Source organism: Hyla sarda, chromosome 1 (genome assembly GCF_029499605.1).
Source record: "Hyla sarda isolate aHylSar1 chromosome 1, aHylSar1.hap1, whole genome shotgun sequence".
Lineage (NCBI taxonomy): Eukaryota > Metazoa > Chordata > Amphibia > Anura > Hylidae > Hyla > Hyla sarda.
The window spans coordinates 450,573,458-450,590,307 of NC_079189.1; the positions used below are offsets into that span (position 1 = coordinate 450,573,458).

At 42.0% G+C, this 16,850-nt stretch overlaps 1 protein-coding gene across 25 annotated transcripts in view; it reads left to right on the forward strand.

The window, feature by feature from the left end:
- Positions 1-16,850, forward strand: part of RIMBP2 (RIMS binding protein 2) — a 970,948-nt gene that overhangs the window by 633,604 nt on the left and 320,494 nt on the right. For 14 of the 25 annotated variants that reach the window (XM_056533333.1, XM_056533398.1, XM_056533323.1 and 11 more), the window contains 3 exons: positions 10,544-10,648; positions 13,845-13,976; positions 14,100-14,150. In XM_056533333.1, coding sequence (XP_056389308.1) covers positions 10,544-10,648; positions 13,845-13,976; positions 14,100-14,150 — 288 coding nt within the window. Of the gene's footprint in view, positions 1-10,543; positions 10,649-13,844; positions 13,977-14,099; positions 14,151-16,850 lie in introns of those variants that run through there. The other 11 variants (XM_056533442.1, XM_056533349.1, XM_056533369.1 and 8 more) reach the window with 3 other exon arrangements.

Genomic DNA, 16,850 nt, shown 5'->3' on the forward strand with positions numbered 1-16,850 from the left:
TAATATGGATTTTTAGGTAGAAAATTTAAAGGGTTATGATTTTTAAAAGGTAAGGAGGAAAAAACGAAAATGCAAAAACTGAAAAACCTTGCGTCCTTAAGGGGTTAAAGGGGTAGTCCAGTGCTGAAAATCTTATCCCCAATCCTAAGGATCCCCAATCCCCCTGCGATCTCCTGTACGGGCCCCCGTCTTACTGGCCAGATGTCGACTGCGGGTGTCGACTGCCGCACAAAGCGCTATGGCAGAGCCGGAGATTGCTGAAGGCAGCGCTCTGGCATAGAGTTGTATTAAAGGGGGCGTGTCAACTGCTGCTTTGTGCGGTTGTCAACACGCCCCCTTCCCACGGGCTGCTGGGCCTTGTTCAGGAGATCCCAGCGGTCGGAACCCCCGCGATCTGAAACTTATCCTCCTTAAGGGGTTAATTAGATTTTTGAGAAAGGGGGCCGATTTCGAAGCTTGCTTCCGTTGCCCTATGCATTGACCCAATATGGCAGGATCTTCGAGTACAGTGCACAAAAAAAAAAAAAAACTCAGTGTGTGTGTATGTTCCAGCATCACGTCCAAACGGCTGAAGATATTAACATGAAACTTGGCACACATGTTACTTATATCTTATTACTTCTGTCAACAACAAACATGGGATAAATCACTGGTAGAAACAGCAACGCTGAGCACCAGTGGCTAGTATATTCAATCAGTGCTGGTAGCTAGTATGAATGGACCTCAATCACGGTATATGTAAGCTCGTGGGGGATGCTATCTTGAAGTGCATATAGTGCAATACAACAATGTTATCCAGGTAGAAAGAAAGATGCACTCACCCCATACTTGTAGAAAAAGCTTATTTTTATTTGCAGTGAAGGTACAGACAAGACCCTTGCAGCTCGTGTGGGGAGTGGATGCAGGACACTGCAGATGTCTAAGGTGTGACAGCCGTTTCAACCGCACATGCGGGCTTCGTCAGACCAACAAACATAGGATAAGTGAGTTAACCCTTACTCACCCCCATTTGCCAGGGTCGGGGTTTTTGTTTAAAGTCCCCTACAAGTCTATGGGAAACATGTGTTACTGCATAACTTCCAAACAGCTGGAGATATTTCGATAATACTTGGTCACATGTTACTTATATGTCCACTTAAAATATAGGATAATTAATTTAACCCTTAACTACCCCCATTTGTGAGGGTTAGGGTTTTTGTTTAAAGTCCGATGCAAATCAATGGGAAATGTATGTTCCCACATAACTTCCGTATGGCTGGAGACATTTCAATAATTCCTGGTCACATATTACTTATATGTCAAATAAAAAGATATGATAGTTAAATTAACCCTTACCTACACCCTTATATAAAAGATGGGGGTTTTTTTCAAGTCCCATGCAAGTATATGGGACTTCCAGTACCTTACTCCACAAGCTCCGCTCTGCATCTCCTGGTGAATTTGTCAATCCGGCTTGCAAGCCACACCACGTGTCACAAAGACATGCCCTCATTTTAACCCCTTAAGGACCCAGCCAATTTTCATTGTAGGACCTGGCCATTTTTTGCACATCTGACCACTGTCACTTTAAGCATTAATAACTCTGGGATGCTTTTCCTTTCATTCTGATTCCGAGATAGTTTTTTCGTGACACTTTATGATAGTGGTAACATTTTGTTGATACTTGCATCATTTCTTTGAAGCTCTCTGCTTATGAAGAAAATGGACATCCCAAATAAATTATATATTGATTCACATATACAATATGTCTACTTTATGATTGCATCATAAAGTTAGCATGTTTTTACTTTTGGAAGACATCAGAGGGCTTCAAAGTATAGCAGCAATTTTCAAATTTTTCACAAAATTTTCTAAATCGAAAATTTTCAGGGACCAGTTTAGTTTTGAAGTGGATTTGAAGTGCCTTCATATTAGAAATACCCCATAAATGACCCCATTATAAAAACTGCACCCCTCAAAGTATTCAAAGTGCCATTCAAAAGGTTTGTTAACCCATTAGGTGTTTCACAGGAATAGCAGCAAATTAAAGGAGAAAATTCAAAATCTTCATTTTTTTTACACTGGCATGTTCTTGTAGACCCAATTTTTTTATTTTTACAAAGGGTAAAAGGAGGGAAATGTTCCTAAAATGTGTAAGCTAATTTCTCTCGAGTAAGGAAATACCTCATATGTGTATGTCAAGTGTTCGGCGGGCTCAGAAGGGAAGGAGCGACTATGGGATATTGGAGAGTGAGTTTTTCTGAAATGGTTTTTGGGGGCATGTCACATTTAAGAAGCCCCTATGGTGCTAGAACAGCAAAAAAATTAAAACCACATGGCATACTATTTTGGACACTGCACCCCTCAAGGAACGTAACAAGGGGTACAGTGAGTCTTAACACCCCACATGTGTTTGACGACTTTTCGTTAAATTTGGATGTGCAAATGATTTTTTTTTCCACTAAAATGCTAGTTTTCCCCCAAATTTAAGAAGGGGTAATAGGAGAAAATGCCCCCCAAAATGTGTAACCCCCATCTCTTCTGAGTATGGAAATATCCCATGTGTGGATGTCAAGTGCTCTTCTGGCGCACTACAATGCTCAGAAGAGAAGGAGTCACATTTGGCTTTTGGAAAGCAAATTTTGCTTAAATGGTTTTTGGGGGGCATGTCTCATTTAGGAAGCCCCTATGCTGCCAGAACAGCAAAAAAGAAAAACACATACTATTTTGGATACCTACACCTCTCAAGGAATGTAACAAGGTGTACAGTTAACCTTAAGACCTCACAAGTGTTTGACGACTTTTTGTTAAAATTGGATGCGTAAATTAATTTAAAATTTTTTTTTCACTAAAATGCAGGTTTTTCCCAAATTTTACATTTTTACAAGGGGTAATAGTAGAAAATGATCTCCAAAATTTTTAATCCCATTTCTTCTGAGTATGGAAATACCCCATGTGTGGACGTCAAGTGCTCTGCTGGCGCACTACAATGCTCAGAAGAGAAGGAGCGCCATTGAGCTTTTGGAAAAAAAATTGTTTGGAATGGAAGTCAGGGGCCATATAGTTAGTACGGTCCAAAATAGACATACGTCCATCATTCAACCAGCGTTTACAATGTCCCCCGTGCTGCCAGAACAGTGGACCCCCCCACATGTGACCCAATTTTGGAAACTATACCCCTCACAGAATTTAATAAGGGGTGCAGTGAGTATTCACACCCCACTGGCATTTGACAGATCTTTGGAACAGTGGGCTGTGCAAATGAAAAATTAAATTTTTCATTTTCACGGACCACTGTTCCAAAAATCTGTCAGACTCCAGTGGGGTATAAATGCTCACTGTACCCATTATTACATTACCTGAGGGGTGTAGTTTCCAAAATGGGGTCACATGTGGGGGGGGTCCATTGTTCTGGCACTATGGGGGCTTTGTAAACACACGTGGCCTTCAATTCCGGACAAATTTTCTCTTCAAAATCCCAATGGCGCTCCTTCTCTTCTGAGAATTGTAGTTCGCCCGCAGAGCACTTTACATCCACACATGGCATATGTTCTTACTCAGAAGAAATAAGGTTACAAATTTTGGGGGGGCTTTTTTTTCCTATTTTCCCTTGTGAAAACACCAGCATTTAAGTGAAGATTTTTTTTTTAATTTTTCCATCCAACTTTGAAGAATTTTAATTAAACACCTGTGGGGTGTTAAGGCGCACTATACCCCTTGTTACGTTTCGTGAGGGGTGTAGTTTCCAAAATGGGGTCACATGTGGGTATTTCTTTTTTTGCAAATCACCGATTTAGGCCTCAAATGTTCATAGTGCACTCTCACTCCTGAGCCTTGTTGTGCGCCCGCAGAGCATTTTACGCCTACATATGGGGTATTTCTGTACTCAGGAGAAATTGCATTACAAATTTTGGGGGTCTTTTTTTCCTTTTAACGCTTGTGAAAATAAAAAGTATGGGGCAATACCAGCATGTTAGTGTAAATTTTTTTTATTTTTTTACACTAACAAGCTGGTGTAGCCCCCAACGTTTCCTTTTCATAAGGGGTAAAAGGAGAAAAAGCCCCCCAAAATTTGTAGTGCAATTTCTCCCGAGTACGGAAATACCCCATATGTGGCCCTAAACTGTTTCCTTGAAATTTGACAGGGCTCTGAAGTGAGAGAGCTCCATGCGCATTTGAGGACTAAATTAGGGATTGCATAGGGGTGGACATAGGGGTATACTACGCCAGTGATTCCCAAACAGGGTGCCTCCAGCTGTTGCTAAACTCCCAGCATGCCTGGACAGTCAGTGGCTGTCCAGAAATGCTGGGAGTTGTTGTTTTGCAACAGCTGGAGGCTCCGTTTTGTAAACACTGCCATACAATATGTTTTTCATTTTTATTGGGGGGGGGGGCAGTGTAAGGGGTGTATATGTAGTGTTTTACCCTTTATTATGTGTTAGTGTAGTGTAGTGTTTTTAGGGTACATTCACACTGGCGGGTTACGGTGAGTTTCCCGCTAGGAGTTTGCTCTGCGGCAAAAAATTTGTCACAGCTCAAACTTCAAGCAGGAAACGTACTGTAAACCTGCCCATGTGAATGTACCCTGTACATTCACATGGGGGGGGGGGGGGGGGGGCAAGCCTTCAGCTGTTTCAAAATTACAGCTCCCAGCATGTACTGACAGACCGTGCATGCTGGGAGTTGTACTTTTGCAACAGCTGGAGGCACACTGGTTGGAAAACCTTTAGTTACGTTCTGTTACCTAACTCAGTATTTTCCAACCAGTGTGTCTCCAGCTGTTGCAAAACTCCAACTCCCAGCATGTACTGATTGCCGAAGGGCATGCTGGGAGATGTAGTTATGCAACAGCTGGAGGTACGCAACTACAACTCCCAGCATGCCGAGACAGCTGTTTGGGCATGCTGGGTTTTGCAGTTTTGCAACATCTGGAGGTCTACAATTTGGAGACCAGTCCACAGTGATCTCCAAACTTTGGCCCTCCAGATGTTGCAAAACTACAAATCCTAGCATGCACAGACAGCAAACTGCTGTGTGGGCATGCTAGGAGTTGTAGTTTTGCAAGATCTAGAGGGTTACAGTTTGGAGATCACTGTGCAGTGGTCTCTAAATTGTAGACCTCCAGCTGTTGCAAAACTACAACTCCTAGCATGCCCAAACAGCTGTCCGGGCATGCTGATAGTTGTAGTTTTGCAACATCTGGAGGGCTACAGTTTAGAGACCACTGTACAGTGGTCTCAAACTGTAGCCCTCCAGATGTTGCTAGGCAACTCACTGGCTTCTGTAGGATCCAGGGAGCCAGCCGCACGTCATCGCCGATCACAGTCACCCGCATCCTCAGCAGATCAGTAAGTGACCTTCGGCACCGATCCCTGTCGAGTTCCCCGTCCTGCCCCGCCTATTGTGGGTGGGTAGAACGGGGAAACCGAAAGTAACCCCCCCCCCCGCCCCCGATCTGCTATTGGTCATCACGTCTATACGACCAATAGCATGGATAGGAGGGGTGGCACCCCTGCCACCTCACTCCTATCCCTTCAGGTGTATTGGACAACCGCAATCCCCCTTATATATCGGGTCACCATAGACCCGTAATGACCCTGAATCGCGCAAATTGCAAGTGTGAATTCACTTGCGATTTGCCGCGATCGCCGATCTGATGATCCCCCTGGGCATTTGCACGGGATGCCTGCTGATCGTACATGTACGTCATGGGTCCTTAAGTACCAGCGTCCCATGACGTAGCGGTACGATATGGGTCCTGAAGAGGTTAAGCCCCACCCCTTTTATTATCTACCCTTTTTGTGCATCAGTCTGGCTTGCAAATCACGCCCAGTCTGACAAAGCCACGTCCCCTTCTATTTTATTAACCCTAACCTACCCCCATAAGTGAAGGATGTTTTTTTTGTTTCAAGTTCCATGCAAGTATATAGGACTTCCAATTCCTTACTCCACTAGCTTCGCTTTGCATCTCCTGGTGAATGCGTTATTCCGGATGGCAAGCCAAATGCCAAGGCATTCATGTCGGTGTTAGACTGCAAATGCATATGAACTTGGATAAATTGTTTGCCAACACCCATGACAACATAGGGGTCCAAGTGAGCTGTTTTAAACTCTAGCAGCTGTATTTCAAAGTCGGTGTCATATTTCGCTAAATTGTGCCTAGACTTGACACAACCGTTACTTTGTTTTTCACTATAATAGCTCACCAGCCTCTTTGTGGGTATGTTCAGTCATGCGTGCTGACAGCCATCTAAGGATCAGCGACTTTGAAATATTGTCTGCACATGATTAGACAGCGACTATATCCCATCAATACCTTGCTCACGTATGAGGTGTTTACGAGACTGCCAGGTAGCGGTCTAGCTGAGTGTTTTCTGTGGCCAGTATAGCAGACCTTAGAGATGTGAAGTGTCTAGCTGTCAGTGTATGCGGATGCAGTAATGTCAGCTGCCATACTGTATATGCACAATAGTCTGTCTGAGCTGACTGCTACAAATAAGGCCACTCTCTGAGAAGAGGTCTGTTAGTCTGTGGACAAATATATGTTAGTGTGGGCTACTATAGAGCGTCAGCTGAATATTAAAGTGATTCATATTTGGCAGAAGTGTGTCCTGACCAGACATAACTGCCACATCTCTTTTTAGTAACACTGGCCCACCAGCCCCTTTTAAGGGTATACTAAATTGCACACACTAACAGTCATGCACGCTGTCCACTAATGTGTAAATGGAAGATATTGACTGGTAACATTGCTACACAGTCCTCATTTAAGGCACTAGCATCTGAGAATTGCAGCAGTGAGGCCATACATCCAAAACTTTTACACCATAGTCTGGGACCCCTTATCAACATCAACCATGATAGGGGTAGTAGTTGTGGACTTGGGCCCTAGCCCTGGTGTGTGACAATCAGGAATTAGAAAGAAAGTGAGGGGATTAACAGATGAGCTCTAGAGCATGAGAATTTTAAAATAGTCATGGAGATTCTACATAACAGTTTATTATACAATTAATAATAAATATTACGTGTTATGTTATTATGATTTCTACTTTCCCTGTATCACTTGGAAAATGGTCTATTGTGTCTGTCCAAACAGACTTGTTGTAAATGGAAGTTGAAATATCATACACAGCAAGCAGAAAGGTGTGGTGCTGTTTTTGGATGAAATTAGTTTTGATTTTTTATTTCTGGGTAACTCCTAAGTAATCTGACAGTTCACCCACACTTAACCTGACACAGGGTTAGAGTGCGGGTAAACTTGATTAAAGTGATGTATTACTAAGATCTGAGGTATAGTTCCAGATATAACCTTTGTTGCTAATATGAAGGCAGGAGCTGGCTTTCCAAGCTTTACTGCCTATCATTTCTCATTTGCTTCCAAATTCCCTCCCACCTTGTGAATATGCATAGTATCTTCTATTCAGACGTGAGCGGCGTGCGCTGCTGCCTTGCTACATCTTAAAGTTAGGTGTATTGTGGCAGCAGCAAAGTGGAGCTCCACTCTGCATCTAGACCCCCAATGGGTGGGGTTGTGCCACCCAATTTGGGGGTACTGTGTGCGGGGTGTATGGGTATGATTGTGATGCCAGGGCACCGTTAACCTACACGGTCCAAGGATAGAACAGCTTCTCCTTGGCCAGGCGTAGGATAAAGAATACACCAATGCCGGGTTATGGATAACTGTCTTTACTGGGGCAGGAATAGATGTTACAATCCTCACAGTGCAGTAGAGGAGATGCAGTGTAACCCTTTGGAGCCCTGCAGACTTGCTGTGACTTGTAGCATTGTGCTTGGGATTTATGCTTAATGCTGAGCCTGACCAGGGTTCTGATAGTGTCCAATTTACCCTACACCATCAGGGTATGAATTATTGACTCAACAGGTATTATGCTTGACATTGGTAAGTTCAGAATTTTCCTGGGCAGGGAACACTTACAGAATGGTGCAGTTGCTTGCTTGTAGATTTGTTTTAGACTTTCCTTAGATCCGCCTCACACTCCTTCTGTCTCTGTTCAACAATGCAGCTCACATAGAGCTCTGCACTATTCTCAAGTAAACTTAAACTAAATGGAATAGCTCCTACCCCTACACTATATATGGCCTAGCTAGGAGTGCCTCCCATTGGGAAACCAGGGTTACATGGGTACTTTGCATCATACCTCCTTAAAGATATCCAGAACATTTCTTAAAGGTACAGTGTAACACATTATAAATTAACAGAACAAATATTACAATGACTATCGCAGCATCACCTGAGCAGCAGGGCCTATCGCAGGCACCTGAAGCAATGTTTACCTGACAGGATACATCCCAGTACAGGGACACCTCAGAGCGACTACTGGGTGAGAGGGGGATCATTTTCCACAGGGCTGAAGAGAATTGTAGTTTTCAAGCACAGTACAAATAAAAGGATGTCACCTCCAACCTAGAAACAAGGGATCCTTGGGATTGTAGTTGGAGGGAGGGAACACAAACAGGAAATAACCATCTCACACAAACATGACAGCAAAGTTGTATGGGATTCAGGACATGGCAATTTACCACCAATACAAGCACAAATCCTTGCTAAGCATGTCCATTACTGTCTGGCAGGTAAGTACTAAAATCATCTTATGTTGGATAACTCCTTTAATTTCTGTAAACCTTTTTAGATAACTAGGACAGATGCAGGAATGTTTGCAACAAATCTGCTGTGTATGAATACACTGTAATGCTCCTTGACAAGTTACCTCAACTAATGTGGCCTAAAGAGTATTGCAGATTCATCCTTTTAAGGTTACTTTTTAAGACTGTTCACAATTTGAAAGTAAGAGACAAGAAATAAATCTTTTGATTTCAACCTGTTATCCTACAGTGTTGATCCAGAGTTTTGTTGTCACACAATGCTTCCAAAGCTGCGAAAAACTATGGGTGTCATTTATCAAAACTGTCTAAAAGAAAAACTGTCTGTTATCCATAGCAACCAATCATAATACAGCCTTAGTTTTTTAAGCTTCTCTTATAAAAGGGGAGCTGAGCTGTTTGTTTTGGACAACAAAGATAGTTTTTCTTTTAGACATCTATAATAAAAAAATGTACAGTATGCAAGCTATTTAATAAGGAAATATGATTTGGTCCAGACAGTGTGAAGTTAAAGCTAGTGCAAGGAGATTAAACGTGATTATGTGAACTGCAAGTATTTGGCATTTGGCAAGTGAATTAGGAACTGCATTTTTTTTCTTTGTTCCTAGGTTACTTGCAGAGAGAGTAACCTGTCCCTGTCACTTAAAAATACATTTTAGACATGCTAAAAGATTTGATTAGTTGGGTATAGTCGTTCCGCCTCCTAGCGATTTGGGGAAGGAGAAGCACTTGGTTAATCTATTGTCTCCACATCTTGCTCACTGCTACACAAGACAGGCTCCCTAGATCAGTGGTTCTCAACCTTTTTTTGCCTGAGTACCCCTTGACAGCACATTCCCAAAAAGCGTACCCCCATATTAGAGACATTTTGTAATGATTATAGTAAAATGCATATGCATTACTTTCCTCTATAACAGGTCCCCTGTTCCTCCCCCTATCTCCCTAGTCCCTTAATTTACAGGTGATGTCTTCTCTCACCGGAGTTGTTTACTTTTCTTTTCTTCACTATCTGGCCAAGACCACCAAAAAGATTTCTCCCATAAAAGACTTCTCCACAGAACCAGCCAAACAAACATTTTATGATTCTTTCTGCAGTACAATACCTATTTACAAACTCCCCATGTTTATTGTCACACACAGGAATAGTACCCGCTTTGCATCCCCATAAAGTTGTTAGGCCCCCTTTGTTCCCCCAAATATAGCTGTAGGCCCCCAAACTTCCCCATATATAGTTGTAGACCACCATACTGTCCCGCTTTGGTCCTCCACTGCTCCTCTGGTCTGGGGACCTATTGCTATGGCTCATAGCAGTAGGTCCCCAGTCTGCAGGGACAGTGGAGCAACAAAGCTGATGGTAGTTACTGCCCACAGCAGCCCAGTGCCCGCGCTTCCCCTTTTCTGTCCTCCTGCTCCGTTCCTTGGTGCAGTGACGTCAGCCTACCATTTCTTTCAAAGTGGTCCAGACCAGTAACCAGTGGCTGTGGCTGCCATTACTAATTTTTTTTTTCAAGTACCCCATGGAGAACTGCAAAGTACCCCTGGGGGTACTTGTACCCCAGGTTGAGAACCACTGCCCTAGATGTTCTATGGAATCCATACTATGCAGCATTGAGTGAGATTGAGAGATAAGTACTTAACCAGATTCTTTTCCCTCCTCATTCTGGTGATCATGGGAGTCTAAACACCCAGACCCGAATAATAAAACTTTTGACATGTCCTTGGGGAATAAAGAAAGCAAAAATAGACTTAAGAGAATTATTAAGGCACCCTTTCATTGCTTGTTTTATGGACTAACCAAGCTTTATAAAAATTGAACAGGAACTTGCTAAAGCTAGCACCTACCAGTATATTGCTCTAGTTGCTCTAGTTTTTCATTTTTGTTCCTGATATGCTGGACAAAAAGTTTGGTGCATTATTTGATATTGTCTGTTTATCCAAACAGCATATGCGAGAGGCTGCTGAGCGGCGGCAACAGCTGGAATTAGAGCATGAGCAAGCCTTGGCTGTTCTCAATGCAAAGCAGCAGGAGATTGAGCTTCTACAAAAGGTAAGAGGCCAGCTATGATGCAGGTCACTATTTAAGTGACTTTAAGCACACTCACCTAAAATACGACCTGATAATATATATCCTTATATTCTAATGTTTTAACTGGTTATTTCAAATTCTTTTCAGACCATTTTTACTGAAATCTATTCTTGAGAAAATTGGATGACAAATAATATGGCCACCATTATAGTCTCCACAGGGGCACCTTTGGCAGAATTCTAAAAATCTAATCTACCTAGTAGTATTTTTAGAAAGAGAAATGCATTACTACATTACAATATAGATGTTATCACTCCGAACAACTCTATATATATCTATAGGATCTATATTTACAGGTGTTTATGATTTTAGGTGAAAAGTAACTTTTTAGTTGTTCTCAGTAGATCACTAAATGCATACTGTCCACCCATTTTAAGGTTCTAGAATGGAATACTCATCTCATAATGCACAATTAATTATATTGACATGCAATTTATTTAAAAACTTTAAATGTTAACCCAAAAAATTTATTACTTTTAAAAGCACTATGTAAATATCTCAGCGGGTCTTATTTTTTTTTTATTGACATGTTTCATTGATGGGATGGGTTTGCCAGATGAGGAGGGAGATGCTGTTACTTATGTTCTTTCTTCTCTGGTTCCTAGCAGGGACACAGCCTTTATGATGTCTGTATGTCCTTTAAATTAACATCTTAATTTACACAAACATTTTAACCTTCTGTGTTAAATTTTACAAAAGGTTCAAAAAGTTTCAGTCTCCACTACCCGGAGATATTGTGGTAGAGAGAATCTCTTTCATTTTCATTTGGTGTTTGAGATCTGAAAACATGCTAGGTTGCTGAGTGGAAAGCGAACGTTCCATTCCATCTTTTAGGGTAGTCCAAGTTTTGGGCTGTTTGATAAATCTCATTAGGTACCAGTTAAGGCTCCTTTAAGAAAGGTGGGATACTTACACAGGGCTCCCTGACCTAAGTGATGTAAGCCAGTGGGACCCACACATACTGATATGGGCATATGTGATGTTTTAAGGTGATAGGCAAAAGGCCTTGTTGGCCTCCTTATTCTATAGTTAGTAGCCAGACAGCCTAGATTTTTGTAAGCAATATTGTGTATGTGGTTTCATCAAATTCTGAAAAGCTGGTTTAGGTTAGGGTATACAGAAGTCCTCTGGACTATACCTCTTGTAGTGCCTGCTGTGATGAGCCCTTCTATCACAGGAAATGGCAATTCCGTGTGCTAATCCTTTTAACAATTTGTAATAAATATTATCACACATCTGTGGTGGCCCAGTACTACCCAGTGTTACCCCGTGCTCCTGCTGTCCTGTTGGGCAGCCTCCTTCGGTGTCCCCAAGGCCCCCTGCACTTTTTTCCCCCATTGTATATATGTTTTACCAAGTCAAGTGTTATAAAATGTAATGTTGCTTTAAGAGTTATACCATGTGATAGGTCATGTGATTGTTACCCATGATGTACCAGTGACCAGGTGATCCCAAGAGTGACCTATGGGCTCCCTGCTAGTCTCTCCCATATAAGCCCTTGGTGGGGCTAGCTTATCTCTCTTGGAGCTTAAAGGTCTTGCTTCCTGCTGAGGTCCTGTGCAGTCGTGCCTAGTTTGTTGGAGGCCTCAAACTCAAGTCCTGCAGCCAGCATCAATTCAAGTAAGCAAAAGTCACAGCTTTGAGTCAAGTCAGTTCCTGTCATCTGTCAAGTCCCAGCAAGCCGAAAAGGCCTCTGCATCACTGGTCACCTCCTTGGGCCCTGGCTGAACTGTATAGACTTTACCAACTGTCCACTCCCAGTAAAGCTACCGTTGTCCGTAACTTGGCGCCGGAGTCTTTATTGCCCTGCCCAGGATCGAGCGGTATACCTTCGGGTGGTTTTAGGCTAAACCACGCCCTTGCTTCACAAATACAAGGGGTTACTGCCATCTGCCCCTAGGGTAACAACATCTGCCTTCATCCCACCCCGCTATCACACACCCCTAACTACATTGCCGAGGTACCTTAAAGGGGTATTCTGCTGCTCAGCGTTTCGAACAAACTGTTCCGAACGCTGGAGCCAGCACTGGGAACTCGTGACGTCATAGCCCCCCTCCCCCATGACGTCACACCCTGCCCCCTCAATGCAAGTGTATGGGAGGGGGCGTGACAGCTGTTGAGGGGGCGGAGTGTGATGTAATTATGGGGCGGGGCTATGACATAACAAGCTCCTAGGGCCGGCTCCAGCGTTCGGAACAGTTTGTTCCAAACGCAGAGCAGGGGAGAACCCCTTTAAAGAGCTTGTTTTATGAAGCAAAGTTGGTGAAATCAGATGTGTACCACAAACATAAGATCTGACCATTTCCTAATTTCCTCTTTGAACTGTGACCTGGCTGATGCCATACAGTGCACAAACTTTCCCACAGTGCACTGTGGAGACTAAGCCAGTACTTCATGGTTAGATCAGGAGATTGCAGCTGAGTGTGCCTGATCCACCTTAGTGGATGGTAACCAAGGGCAGCAGGTTATCAAAACAGTGTAGGCACATGGGGAATTGGCAAGTATAGTTCATGCACATATTCTTCTTGAATGTTTATCCTTTTATTTTTCTCTTTTGTACGTTTATGTAGGTTCAAATTATGAAAACTCAATAAAAAGAATTGTAAAACAAATACAAACAATATGAATGAATTGACATGAAATGATACACAAGAATAGTAGGGGCAATAAGGATGTACAGTAACCACGGTCACCACTAAAGATAAGACTATTGACTATTTTGCACAATTCAGGATTTTGCCTGTTTTGGCCAATTTACAGTTTATGTAATAAAACTTGAGAAAGGCAAGCAGAATAACAGTGTCTGAGAAGTAACAAGTCCTTATGAATAAAAATACATTTCCAGTGCATAGTTCTAAAAATCATAGGATCCATGCATTAAAATAATCCTCCCAATGTAGAGTAAATGCAGGTAGCTGGAACAGGTTGGATAATAGTAGCCCAACATGCTGTGGGCAAATGTTAAACTCTCTTTAGCGGTGTATTATGGTTGAAAGCTTTTTTTAATGGAGCTAAATGTTAGTCGACGACAAAGTAAACTAATTCTCATTCTGTTTCCATGCAACTGTGAGCCGAGACGGCCATTGATTTTGCTTGTGTTGATAAATAAAGCAGAGATTTTTAATCTGATATCTCTAATACTGCTTTATTGGTATAGGACAATAAGTGCTTTATATCTGTACTGTCTGGGGAAGAAATGACTGTTCTTATCTTTGAGGAAGGTATGACAGATGTTCTAACACCTGACCTGTTCTGTGCAGTTCTGAACAGAGATTGCTCTCCCCTACAAGTTAGTAATTTGCTGTTGTACGCTTGCATGTTGGAATTGGTAACATTACATCATATATCAGAATTGCTGTCATTTGTGCATTGCTGGAATACCCCAATATTCAACTCCTTTGTTCATCTGAAGGCCCAGGTCGAAGCCAAGAAGGAACATGAAGGTGCAGTCCAGCTACTAGAGGTGAGCAACAATTTATAGACTTTTTTTTATCTTGGAGCTGCGTCATTGTTGTTGTACGGCTGCTAGATTTATCAAGCATTTGAAGTACCGCAATGCCACAGATGCCGTGATCTGTATTGATCACCGCATCTGAGGGATTGCTGATGTCCACCATTACTGGCGGGTCCCTGGCTGCTGATTACAGCTGGGACCTGCCGCACATGAAGCAAGCACCTTTCCAGTGCTTACCTCATGTACACGATGTAAATGAACGTCCCGGTATGCAAAGTCCTAGCACATCAGAACGTACATTTACCCCCTTTGTCATTAAGGGGTTAAAGGGGTATTCCAGGCCAAAACTTTTTTTATATATCAACTGGCTCCGGAAAGTTAAACAGATTTGTAAATTACTTCTATTAAAAAATCTTAATCCTTCCAATAGTTATTAGCTTCTGAAGTTGAGTTGTTGTTTTCTGTCTAACTGCTCTCTGACGACTCACGTCCCGGGAGCTGTGCAGTTCCTATGGGGATATTCTCCCTTTCACAGCTCCCGGGACGTGACATCATCATTGAGCAGTTAGACAGAAAACTTCAGAAGCTAATAACTATTGGAAGGATTAAGATTTTTTAATAGAAGTAATTTACAAATCTGTTTAATTTTCCGGAGCCAGTTGATATATATATATATATATATATATATATATATATAAAGTTTTTTCCTGGATTACCCCTTTAATATCTTATAGCCTATTACTTGTGAAAGTTGACTTTACTAAAGTCTGTAAATGGTGCGTCATAGACTTATTCTGATAACTGTTTGAGAGTTTCATCCTTGTCCTCAGACCTATAACCTTCAAAACAGTTCATGTGAGATGCTGTTCCCTGTGTATGGAGTCTCTATAGGATTCTAATATACCTTGGGTACCAGAATAACAGACTTCCAGGCAACTGAGCACTTTTGGGTGATATCTATTGTGATGTAAATGTACATCATATTTTTCTAATAACTTTATATAGATTTCCCAAGATTTGGAAAGCACTTTTAGTGTGATGTTATGTTTTAATAAGGAGGTTTTATTGAATTAGAGTGAGGGAGGCTTTAGCTACACACACATAGGCCCATTGGTGACTAAATGGGATAAATTTGGACATGACACAGAGCTGGGAGAGAACACACTTAGCATGCACTTCTCCCAGCTATTATTTGCAAATGGTTAGAAGATAGCACTGAGACCTCCACCTAATCTAAACTTTTGACATGTTTCTACGACACGCCATCCATTTTTTTGAAGTGATAGTGCCCATGTAATAGTTTATTTTCAATAAACAAAATGCCAGTAAATGAAAAAAAGAGAAATCTAACTCAAATCATTATTTAATGTGACCACCCTTTTCCTTCAAAACAGCATCAATTCTTCTGGGTACACTTGCACACAGTTTTTTGAAGGAACTTGGCAGGAAGTTGTTCCAAATATCCTAAAGAACTAACCACAGATCTTCTGTTGATGCTCAACTCCTTCTGTCTTTTCACGTAATTACAGTCAGACTCGATGATGTTGAGATAAGGGAACTATGGGGGCAATGATATCACTTCCAGGACTCCATGTTCTTCTTTACGCTGAAGATAGTTCTTGATGACATTGGCTATATATTTGGGGTAATTGTCGTGCTGTAGAATAAATTTGGACACAATCAGATGCCTCCCTGATGGTATTACATGATGGATAATTATCTGCCCGTATTTTTTTTTTGCATTGAGGACAATCCAGCACCTATGTTTTCATGCATAGTTGAGTTACTTGACCATGTTTTCATGTCAGGGTATGGCCACAGTTTTGGCCACAATTCTTTGATAAACACCACTTTGGACATTAGATTAAGTTTACCTATTTCACATTAGCTTATGCCAGTTTTGAACTGATGGCACTGTTGGACATCTTCTGATTTTGTAGGAAGGTAAGCATGATGTGTCTATCATATGCTGCACATGATATGTCTCTCATCTGCAAGTTTCCTCAGCCAACCACTGTTTTTTCAGTCCTTATTGTTGCCTGATTCTTTGTGCGTCTTCAAAAGAGCTTGAACATTTTGTAACCCCAGTCTGCTTTGAAATCTTTGCCTGAGAAAGACTTTGCTGACACAGTGGGCCTCATTTACTAAGCTGAAACCGACCAGTTTTTGTCTGGTTATTTTGACGCAGAGTGTCTGAGACATGTCTGTGACAGTGTGCACCTGACCAAGCCAAAAAGGGATGTGGTCTGTCACAGAGGGGCGTGGCTGACCAGAAAAGGGGGGTGGTTTCACAACCCAACCAATTTACTATTGAATTCACAGAAAATCCTGTGGATAAATGGCTGGAAATATCGACCTAGAAAAAGCTGGTCAGAAAATGTTCCCGACTTTTCCCAATAGTAAATAGAGAGGAATCCTTCAAGTCTGAAACAACTTTTCCCCACTAGTAAAAACCCGACACTCTTAGTAAATGAGGCCCAGTGTTTCTACCTTGCTTCTTGTTGCTTTGTTCAGTCTTGCCATGGTGTATGACCTGTGACATGACACTGTCTTCCACAACCTCACTGTTGTAGCAGATTTTGGGTATTCCTCATCCAGTTTTATGCCTCCCACACTGTGTTTCAACCTACATATGCCAATAGTGCTCATTATCACCCGTTTGATACAATTGGTTAATTATACTCCTGATTATAATCCTAAAAAGTCCCT